Source organism: Labrus mixtus, chromosome 4, assembly GCF_963584025.1.
Source record: "Labrus mixtus chromosome 4, fLabMix1.1, whole genome shotgun sequence".
Taxonomy (NCBI): domain Eukaryota; kingdom Metazoa; phylum Chordata; class Actinopteri; order Labriformes; family Labridae; genus Labrus; species Labrus mixtus.
The window spans coordinates 20,397,263-20,409,162 of record NC_083615.1 but is presented as its reverse complement, the minus strand read 5'-3'; the positions used below and the strand labels follow the sequence as shown (position 1 = coordinate 20,409,162).

At 38.8% G+C, this 11,900-nt stretch overlaps 1 protein-coding gene across 2 annotated transcripts in view; it reads right to left on the bottom strand.

Moving 5' to 3' along the window:
• Positions 1 to 1,051: 1,051 nt before the first annotated feature.
• Positions 1,052 to 11,900, bottom strand: part of zcchc14 (zinc finger, CCHC domain containing 14) — a 30,372-nt gene continuing 19,523 nt past the window's right edge. For both annotated transcript variants that reach the window (XM_061036261.1, XM_061036262.1), the window contains 7 exons: positions 11,407 to 11,443; positions 10,769 to 11,291; positions 10,203 to 10,300; positions 8,404 to 8,501; positions 8,118 to 8,267; positions 4,757 to 5,980; positions 1,052 to 3,512 (listed from right to left, as the gene is read on the bottom strand). In XM_061036261.1, the coding sequence (XP_060892244.1) occupies positions 3,457 to 3,512; positions 4,757 to 5,980; positions 8,118 to 8,267; positions 8,404 to 8,501; positions 10,203 to 10,300; positions 10,769 to 11,291; positions 11,407 to 11,443 (2,186 nt within the window). In that variant the 3' untranslated portion in view covers positions 1,052 to 3,456. The remainder of the gene's footprint in view (positions 3,513 to 4,756; positions 5,981 to 8,117; positions 8,268 to 8,403; positions 8,502 to 10,202; positions 10,301 to 10,768; positions 11,292 to 11,406; positions 11,444 to 11,900) is intronic.

Sequence of the window (11,900 nt, the reverse complement as noted above, 5' to 3'; positions counted from 1 at the left end):
TTTAATTGTATGTTTGAAATTCCATTCTTTTGTATTTTTTGTAAGGCTTTTATTTTGAATGTTTGTACTGTCTTAAGACTGAAGGAACTTTACTTCCTGTTTGAATACAAACCTGCATTTATTATGATATAAAACAAGGACAATCCGGTAGATTAAACGTTATGACACTTACTTTAAACTATGTAAAAAGGAACTTGTTACAGACCGAGAACATAATGACATAAGCTAAAGAGGAAAGTAATAAATTGAGATGTTTGAAGTGACAAGGTGGATATTCATTTTGACTCGTCAACTGAGCCTTATAGGAGTTTTTTATTCATTTATTGAAAAATGCAAATAGTGACCTTTTCCAACTAAAGGAAGCTTACCTACAGTGCACCTACAGGGACAAAAGAGCATGCGATTTAAAAAACAACAATCTTAATGCACATATTTACAGTCTATGTTTATGCATTTCTTTGATACCTTAATTAATTGTGATTAAACACATAACGCTGACAACCCTAATAATAATATATAATGTGTCGATATTGCTGATAACAAATATTCTTAGTAGCAGTGAAATTATGTGTTTTAGTTTTTCTCCGTTGTTTTACAGTACAGTAAATCTCTCTTAAAAGTGATGGAAGTTAATTTTCCCTTGTCAGATAACCTTAATCAACTTTCCAACATGCAGGAGAATGTATGTAAACCAGGTTTACTCATGAAGGAGGAACTTGTGAAAAAACTTCCCTAAGCCCAATTTCTTTGAATTCTGTCCGCAGTTTTTCCTAACTGTGAGTTGTGGGATGTCACGTAATGAGCTGGACTTAGCACATTGTTGCATCTTAGAGGACAGGTTCAGTCCTTGTTAAAAGGCTGCCATCATGATTGTTTCTTTCTTTCTTTCACTACTGAATGATTACCACAGATCTGTATAGCACATTCAATTAAGCCAATTGCTGGAACAAGAAGAACGGCTCCTTCACTGAAACCAAATTATTAAATGCACACATTATATCTTGAGACCATAGACAGCTTTAACATGATAGTAAATAATACACACAATGTGTTAAAAGAATCAAAAAATATTTTATTACCCAAAGGTGTTTATCTGTCAAAGTTGAGATAAAACACATTTTTCAACACCGTATGCAGTATAAAATCTGAGCAAAAAGTGAACAAAAAGAAACCATTCAGAGTTTTGCACGGAAACATCCAAAAGCACATTTTATTAAAGATGAAGCAACATGCATGCTTGAGTATTTGTTTAACCTGGTTTTGATTCTGACTCCTACAAATTCAGGATATCCTTGCTTTTTAAGAGACAGTTAAACTTGACAGTTTCAAAAACCCTACACAAGATGAACTATATGACAAACGTAAATAAATCAAAATAAGGCATTTTTTTGGTATGATACATGGTGTCATAATTTTCTGCTGTGCAACTTTTGAACAAATGGTTTTTATACGGCCATGTTCATCAAGACTGTTAGAAAAAGTTCAATGAACATTTAGCTGAAAAACAAAGGTGTGCTGTTTGATACTGGTTATATTAAACATTCTTTAGCAAAACATTATAAAAGCACATTTTGACAATTTTTCTAATTCAGAAGTTGTTCTCCTTACCGATTGTTCCACATTTAATATCTTAAATAAACATATACCTATGCTGAGCCCTCCAGGAGTACAGATAGTTTCATCTAAAAGACCAGCTGTCTTTGTGTCTGTAAAACTCTGGGTCCTGCCCAGCAACTAATCCACAGAAATAAACTTGAATATAATGCACATTATCCAATTTAGTTAAACTCGTTTCAACTCAGTCGCCCTGAAATGTATTTTTCATAAAGCCTGTACATTCTTCTGAGTGTAGCCCCTCAATCCAAGTGACAAAGTTTAAGAACCTGTGTTTGGGGCATGACGTGTATAAAAGATAAGTTATAGTTCAATCAAATAAGAACAAAATGAAGATGTTGTTATTGAAGGTAAAAAATATCATTAATTTGCTTCAATTACAAAAAAAGAGTACGCTATATTTCTTCTACGCTGGAGGAAGAAAAACTTTTCCAATTATTGTCCAGCCGCTAAAAATCTATTCACTTACACCAACATGATGAATGAAACATCATTTGGCGTTATGGCACTCTGGAAAAGGCAATCCAGCCTGAATGACCCCAGAAACTCTGGCGTGTGCTCCACAGTCATTCTGAACAGCAGGAGAAGATTTGAAACATTTTACAATATAATGTATAGATCCTGTCCTGCACTGTACATTAATGTTCATAAAATGTGCAACACAAACTTTCATTACTGGACTGTATTATGTTCATTATCATGGACAAAGACGACTCATATTTATGTACAATATTACATTTCCTTTTGTGTGCAATATTACTTTTCCACTTTGGGCTTTTTTTGTTCATTGTTATGTGCAATATTCCTCTCTCAACACTGACTCTCATGTGCAACATCACGTGTCTTTATAATCATATACAATTACCATAAATATAGAATATTGTTACCCAGGTTATGTTCTAGCTATCACTGACCTGTCTGCACTGTTTGGTGCCTGGGTCTGCTAATACTACTATCAATCATGCCATTACTGTTGTACTTAGCTTCCGTTGTTACTTAATTTATCATATTTCTATTCATCCCATACATAGGCACAGTTTCTGAAACCCTCATCCACTTAAAACTGTTTATATTTAGTGTTTTGCTTTTCATATATTTGATGCTGTTTTGTGTTACTCTTATTTTGTATTGTAATGTTGGCACCAAAATTCCCATTGGAACTAATTATGCTGTATGTTACGTAATGAACAATATTTCCTACAAGAGGTCACTTTGCTCTCTCTGAGGTCAGTTTTGGGGTTTCTATATTGGAAAAGTGCAAAATGACTCGGAACCCTACAAAACTGCCTCTATTTAGAATCAACATAACACAATAGCCACAGGAACTTTATAGGCCCTGTATGGTCCTGCATATCCATCCCTATTAACTCTGAAAACCTAGCAGTGATTCCAGGCCCCATCCTTCAAGCCCAAGTAATTTGAAGTAATTTGCCTTTATCTATAGCCCAATTATTTAGCTGGGAAGCAGATTCTGAGATTTTCTGGTCACAAGGTAACATAGGTAACTGAATGTCTGTTTGAAATATTTCTTCTGAGGGAAAGGCAAAGCTATCTGACATGAAGCAGTGCAGAGATAACACATCCATCCATCCTTTTGAATTTTGTAAATTCGGAGATCTAAAGAGGATGAAAACTAATTTAATGAAAAAAAACACAGTTTTAGCCGCCTCTTTTTTTCCTCCTCGCTTTGTCATCTTCCTGTAGTACCTGTAACTGTAGTAGAAGCAGTGTGCCGCTGTTCATCCCTTTTGTATCATGTGGCTGCTGCATGTTCGCTTCAGCAGGAACATGAGGTACAGTTATATCAGGAGTCATTCAGGTCAAATCTGATGGTGTTTCTGCTTAGTCCCCTGAGTCCTTACTGTCAGAGTGAGGAGAGTAATTCAGTCGATAAGTTCCTGTGAAACATAACAGAGAAATGCAATCACTGAGTTAAAGCTTGAAGTACACAAACAGTAGTACAAATTCATAAAGTTGTCCTCTTTAAAAAAAAGAAGAAGCTATTTTAAGTTTCAAAGGCTTACTAAGCGACTTTCAGAATAGATTTTCAGACCAAATGCTCTCTTCGATTACCCCTTCTTAATCCATCAGGTCCCTCCCCCCATCCTGCCTCCACAACTCCCCATGCCCCTCCCTTCCTGTTACACCAGCAAGTGTCTGTGAGACAGAGAGGCAACAGGCAAGTGCTGATAAACATCAGAGAAGAAGATTCTGCAATCAATTTCAAGTAAGGATATTTATCTCAAAGAAGAAGTGAAGACGGTGGGAGTAAAACTCTGCAGTCAATGTTTCTTGGAGAAATGTGTAAGAATGACATGTTTGACTATTGTAAAGAAAAGTAAGAGTAAAACATCAGCTGAGGGTGCACTCACATTAGGCACAGTTGCCCAGTACCGTTTTACCGATTACCCCCCCCCCCCCCCCATGGTATTGGTATGAACATAATGAAGAAGACCACTGACTGCATAATAACTTTATTCACTTATATCTGAAATTTGTCATAAATACGGTAACATGTACGGAGAACATGTTTGAATCATGTTGGAGACTCTGAGTGACACAAGTAAACTGAAGGAAGAGCAGTGTCAGTGTGAACACAGTGCTCAGAACAATAAACCTCAGATAGTTTGACTCTCTTTTTAGGAAGTCATTATTCCACAATATATTCACATAGCGTATATATTAGGTATTGATATTCAGAATATTGCGTAGAAAATCTTTAAAGGATAAAACAGCTTTTACAACATAGAAATAACATTAATGTTTAAAAAAAAAAACTTTTTATTGTATCTATTTTTTTCTAATTCTTTTTAAATGTCAAGTCTTCAGTGTGCAGAATTTATAATACAATACATTTTCAATAAAAGTATAATTATTAACAATAATGCATTTGCCAATAAAAACTGTTATCTTGAACTTTTTGTTATAAGCTGTCCACGGGAGCATGTTCAATTCTAGCTGAAATACTGCTGCATTGCCCTTGAAAATGTCTTTGATGTTTCTTTTTTTAAATGAAAATTGGATCTAAAGTCTGCAAAATCTATTTTAAATGGCGCAATCTTGAAATTATTCTTGTTGAAATAAAGGCCCAAAAAACTACAGAGTTGAAAAAATTCTGTCAATTTTACAATCTTTCACTCACCTTGCTGTGCTGATCCCATGGGGGGCTGTTTGCACTCCTCTGCTCTATGTCCGTTGGCACCGCAGTTATAACAAGACAGGCCCACTGCTGGCTGTTTCTGGCTTCCATTTCCCATGCTTTGGGAATGGTAGAAGGCAAAGCCCTGCTGCTGCTCATGTGGAATAGGACTGTTGTGATAGAGGGGAGGCGGCATTTTCATGGGGTAGGAGAAAGAAGTAGCTCCAGTGCCGCAAGCACTTGATGAGGTGACCAAGGGACTGAAATGGAAAAGAGGGCCAAGAGTAAAGAGGGAGGGGCAGGCTGAGAACGACTGCAGGTAGCCAGCCGCTGTGTATCCAGGCAACATACCGTAGGCACCACAGTTACCCCGACAACCACAGGAGCTGCAGACACACAGAGACAGGTTGTGACCTGAACTTTGATCCAATGAAGAACCAGAGCAGGAGGATGAGGAGGGACTAGAGGTAGGCTGTGGTAGGTAGTAAGGCACTGCATCAATGGGAACACTGCTTGCCGTTGCAATGGGAATAAAGCCTCCACCGTTACCAGTACCAGAGAGTGAGCCAGACTTTGTGGAAGGACATGAGGAGGATAAGAAAGAAGAGAAGGAGCAGGAGGCAGATGAAGTAGGTGGGGAGGAGTAGTATCCAGACAACGAGGGAGATGAAGAGGAAGAAAGGTGAAAGTGCAGAGGGGGATGGGAGACATGGTGCAGGCTGTTGGAGGTAGAGGTCAGAGCAGAACTGGTTTCTACCATTAGACCCACGGCACCTCCTGCCATTTCACAACAAACCAATGAGTCCTGTAGTTTGGTGGAGCCATCCATTTTGAGCCCAGGGAACAGGTTTTCCAACCTCACACCAATCCCTACACTTAGCCCCTTACTGAATCCGGCACTGGTTGATGGATAACCAGAGCCCATTGGCTTTGTCCTTTCCTCAGTGCAGAGTGGAGGAGGCCTTGGCTTACGTGGAGAAGTCAGGATGCGGGCTGGGTTTGAGACTGGGGAGAGCAGTGTCTGGGGGTAACTAGCCTGTGGGTGGTAGGGAGACTGCGGGAGGCTGAAGGAGCATGAGGGAGGGAGAGAGGTTGCTGGATCAGTTTGGACAGGTAGGACCTGGGCGGTCGGGCGGCTAAAGCCAGTGGGGCAGCTGGAGTTTAACATGAAGAGGCAGGATCGGTCCTTCTCTGGACCAACCCCTGCTGTGTCTGGACCAGACACCCCTGTAACACAGATATAGTGTTTTGAAAATAAAAATGAACTCCTATCTCAATCTATTAACTGTATGTACATATGCACAAGCATATCCATCTCATCCAGTGTATAAAAATCATGCCAAAAAAACCTCGCAATGGATGCTAACATATTGGCTTGGTGACATAATTTGGAGTTACGACATGTGAAGAGGGTATCTGGCTGGAGCTGAGGAATTCACCCTGCCCTTCTGCTAACCATTGCACACATTTAACAAACTGATCAACTTTAAAGGTCCCGAAGGACCGTACTGTCCTCAGAAGAACATAATCTTGCGCAGGTTTGAAGCAAACAGGTAAGTAACCTTTAATAACTCTTTTGTTAGTTTTAATGACGTTTCCTCTCACAGTTCCTCCTCTACTTTGTTAATCCTGTATATACTTATGCAGGAGCTGAATTTGTCACAAGAGCTGTCCATCATGACATTACTTTTTTTAGCATCAAATTAATTCATTAAACTAAACTTTGATGAAAAATTAACACTTGAACATAAATCAGCATGATGAGAATGAACTATAATTACGGAAACAATGTTTGAGAAAAATGTATTTGACATGTTTTTAATTTTATAGTTTGACCCTTGAGTTGTCCCTAAACATTGAGGAGATGAAGCTAATGACCTATGAGCACTGTGCACTGTGTTACATGGAATATTACAGACTACACTTTTGTCAATAGCTGATCTATTTTTTATTTTTTAAATCTATTTTTTAGTATCTATTTTTTTGTACATTCTTAATTTTTCTTTTTTTTATTTAAATTGTACTGTGTTCACTTTTTGTTTGCAATCTTTGCTCTTTGCTGCTGTAACAATGTAAATTTCCCCATTGTGGGATAAATAAAGGATTATCTTATCTATACTGCAGCCAGCAGGGGGAGATCCACATTTTTTGGCCTCACTCTCGGGGAGAAGTTGTGTTGACCTTTTTATAGAATCAAAAGCTGTGTCTCAATAAGGCGTAGAATTCTTTGAGGGACCCGGCCTTCAAAGCCTGCGAAGTCAGCTCAAGCTGAGTTGAAATGAGATGAACAGGTCTACTGCTTACATCCCTTTATCTGCCCTTACCCCCCCAAAAGCAATCTCAGCAGCTGCACAGGAACTAGCTAATTTAAAATACCCTGATCATTTTCGCTAAACAATTCAACTACAAATGTAGATGAATGAAGACCATACGACTGTTTTTTATCTTGATGAATGAAGACTGATATGTGTTTAAGTAAACAAGTCAGTGATTCAAAAAGCTTCACATATCTTGATGAGATGAGACAGTTTATAATTTAATATGACTGACTATGGGCTAGTGCAGGAATGTTCTCACATAGTGACTCAATGATAGTTAAAATGGTTTTGGTATCAGTTAAGATACAAAATCAAAACTCCTGTTTCAAAAGGTAAACGATATCTGTAATCTCATTAGCTGTGGAGTTTTTGTGTACAGTAACAATAATACATACATAATACTCTTCAAGATTTCCATTGAAATTACTTATTTACTGTGATCAAGTTTCAGCAACAGTGTTGCTGGACAAATCAAAGGACATGTATCTATAGTTGCTGTGATGCTTATTTATACTTGTTTATGTACATGTAAATGATAACAAGTATAAAAGCAATATCACCCCCAAGATATGGACAAAAGAGGAAAATGGCCCCCTTTTTGACTGCATGCATGGAAGAACAAAGCACCTCTTTAGTTTGTTCACAATGACATGCTGTCTCATAAGTCAATCATTAGTTATGAACACCCTTCATTTTTGAAAGTGTAACAGAGAGGGGGCTAGAGAGAGAGGCAGGAAGAGTGACTGGGGGAAAAAGAAAGTGTAAAAAGAGTGAGAGAAAGGAGGTGGGAGGAGGGGAATATTAGCGTCAGGACCAGAAGGTCAGTCTTTCCAATTTAAATGTATGAAATAAATAAAAAAATCAATGTTGGGTGTTTCTTCCCGTCCTAACAGGATATGTTAAATGGTAAATTGAATGTGTATTAAGCTAGACTTCAGTGTGCACTGAAGTCACACTTCAGGCAAACTTAAATTTGAGAATACTTTGTACCTGAATGAGAATGAATTGATAAACAACCAAGCATTAAGAGCATTTTAATGACTTACGCCGGTGAATGTCTCTGGTCCTATCATAGGTGGAGTCACAGCAGAGTGGTGTTTGAGGGGAGCAGGGGGAGCTTGAGTAGCCTGAGGATGAGCTGATGTCCTTTGAGACAAAGTGATGGTGCGGCACAGCGTCCACCTCCACCTGAAGCTCTACAGAAACATGTATTAGTACACCACAGTTTTGGACTTTGGCAGCTACTACTCTGTCTGTTCTCACATCTATAAATGACTTTAGTCGTGTTGATAATGTTAAATGAGGAGAGCTGAGATAAATTGGCAAAATTACCTGCAGTGGAGGCGGGATTTGTTGCGTGTCCCATGTGACTTGAAGGTGTCACCCTAGCGATGCTGTTGCAAGACCGCTTCTCTATCTTCATCTCCCTGCTGGAAAACACATTTAGAGAGGTTTTATGTTATTTGTGGTACATTAAATGGTTAACTAAGAACAAATGAGAAATTACTTTAATAATCTCAATTAAGCTGTTAAACAAACTATCATGTGTTTGCCGACTCAAAAAAATTGGTTAGACAAGAACATAAACAAGAAAATACAAAAGAATATCTCAAAAACTCATACAGGTCTCTGTAATTTATGGCCTTTATTTTTTGTAGTGCTAAATCCTCTAAGTTTTTCTGGAAAAACAACGCAAAGTCAGATCACAGTGAGTCAAACACTCCTTTGTTGTGGACGCCAGTGACAGTGACTTTAAGTTACTTACACAATAATAAGAAATAACAGCAGCTTGTGTCAACCTGCCACCAGCAGGGGGAGACATTGTCTACCCAGGATCCCTATTGCTCTTCCAAATTGCATTTGAAAAAATGTCCCATGGAAAACCACTGCTGGAAATTCCATTTCCAATGTCTTGTTTAAGCATGCTCACACACACAAAACACACACACAAGCACGCCTAATGGAAAACTGCTTAAAGTGTGCTTGAAAATCAACAGACAGCAGCAGCAGGCTTGCATGTGAGAAACTAGGTTATTTTTTTGTGTGTAAATGTGTGTATGTGCATCTATGTGTGTTTGTATAAGCTGAAGAGTTGGAGCACATCAGCCTGCATGACCATGTTTTTGTGTTTTTTTTTCATGTATTTTTGCTGGTAATCTTCACAGAAGTACATCTTATCTATGCAGTCCACCTACAGGTGGTTAACCATTGACACCTTATGGTCCATTAAAACTATTTATTCAAAGTTGAAAACAGCAACTGATTGGTCAGTCTGTTAATGGTTAACTGGACAAAGCATCTGCTAATTTCATCGAGGTAAACCAGTGCGAACAAGCCTCATTTTTCAGTTATACATAATTATAATGATATATTATACAAAAGTTACAATTTGCACCAGATTCCAGTTGAGATATAAGGAGCAATCTGTAAATGGAGAATTCTTGAAGGCCGCTATTAAAACAATTTTTTACCCCCTCAGATTTAAAACTGCTCTATGGGTTTTTTCTCTCTGTCTGAGAACTTGAGACGATGCATGACAATAGATACAAACTGTATCTAAAAGGAAAAGGAAATCTTGCATACACTTGCATACATAAATGTGTTTATCTTGTTTCCCTGTTAAGGTGATTGTTCTTCCTGGCAGCTGTTGCAAGTGGCTTGCTTATGGTGGACCTGTTCGGTCTCTGTAAATATAAAAAAAATTATTCTGTAGACATTCTCTTTCATGAATGTAATCGCATCTCTGTTAGCTTCACAAGATCTGTGTTGATGATTTCTATTTTCTGCAACGTTTGGTTTTCTAATAATATTGGACAATAAAAACATACGACGATGAGTGGATCACCAGGATAAGAAAAATCACAGGTAACTGGTAAAATAAAAAGAAGGAAGACATTGCAGTTATGAAGAAATAACAGCTTATTAGCTTCAGCAATGTGCGAGTTTGGTTTTGACACACTGTGGGTTACCTTTATTTTGTGTCTGTAATCTTCACATAACTGAAATTTAAATTATCCAAATCTAATGACCTATCTGCAGAGGACCACCTAAACACCAGCCCACAGAGTGAGACATGAAATACACTACTCACAGTTGAAAAAATATAAAGTTTTGGATACGTAATATCTTACTCTGCTGACTTCTGTAGCTCTAGCTGAGTCTTGAGTTTCTTCTTTGCTCCTTGTGTCAGGTCGTATTTATCTAGGTCTTCCTCCGTCAGTGCTAAAAACTGTAGGTGACACAGAAAAACAGGGTTATGACTCAAATTTATTCAGTTTATAAGTGCAATGACCACTGAAGACACATCTTAGCAAGTGATTGAGGATTCTTTGCTTCCGGGATTTTTTTTCCAACATCTATAGACTTTATATTTTCCAAATTTTACTTTATTGGCGGAACATCCCATTAAGATACACATTTCCTTACAAAGAAGCTCTGACTAATGATGCAGAAAAAAAGACCAAGAGAACCAGAAATAACATCAAAAACATATTAGCAGAGTTCAATAACAAGGCTTGTGCCTTCAGTGATGGAAATGAATATTCCTTCATCTTGTTTTTATAATCTTCAATGCCTCTAAAATAGTCTAGTTTAAGGGGACATACATAATTACACACACATACATACCCTAACACATACACATTAACAACAGAAGGAACATTGAGGAAACACAGAATAGAATGAAAAGCTCACCCACCTCCTCCATGGTGAGCTGTTTAAAGACTGGGTAATACTTATGGAGCCGAAGCCTGCGGAGCCAGTCCAGGATTCCGTTCTGCTCTGGACTGTTGGGCTGGGACTGGGATGGTACTTGTGTATGGGACTGGGAACGAGACTGGGAATGGGACTGAGGATATGAAAGGGACTGAGAATGTGAGTGGGATGCTGAACTGGAATGGGGCAGGTAAAGGGACTGAGGCAGTGCGCAGGACTGACTGCTGGTTTGTGGGGGGAGGTGGTGCTGGGGGTTTTGCTGAGGATAAGAGTGGGACTGGCCATGTGTCTGGGAGGAGGAAGGGTCCCCTCCGCCAGCCATTGATCCCTGAATTGGCAAGGCTGGCACAGAGGGAGGGAAAAAGGACAGCTTGGGGGAGTGCTGGGGGGGAGGTATGGAAGAAGGAAGAGGGGGAGGGAGGGAGGACATGTGAGGGGAAGGGCGGGTCAAGACAGAGCTGTGGTTGCTGATGACAGGCTGGACACTGGCCACTCTGTATATCGCCCTGAGATAGGAAAGACAGTCCAGAGGGGCAGAAATGATGAAGATGTTGATGATGATGATGATGATAATGATGATGATAAGTGATAGGAAGACTAAGAAATAGAAAGAAAACCTACCTGTTGGTTCCTCTGTGCTGAACCATACAGCCAAGATCTGAAGTGTAAAAGAAAAAGAGCCTTGTTACCTGCTTCACATCTTCAACAGTTTGAAATAAATAGACAAACAGACAAACAAATACATAGACAATACTTTCTTTACTGAGAGGATCTCTCTCTGTCTCTCTCTCTCTCTGACGTCAAAGCCCAAATCCATAACATGAGGGGTCACTCAATAAGTTGAAAATGATGCCATCAGATCGCAATCCTCGTGAACACCTTTCAGAAATTTGAACCCACAGTTTGGACAATGCTCCCCACCACCCTTATGAAAAGGGAAATTGGAAAATATTGTGCTAGAATAGGGCTGCCAAAAAAATTGTCGATCAAGCCATTTAACAATAAGTAGCTCCATGATGGGCTAAGTTTTCATTTTGCCGCAGAAAAAAGCAACGTTGAACTATAAGAACGAGCTTCACCATGGGTTTAGGAGATAGTGTTACTGCTTGAGTCTT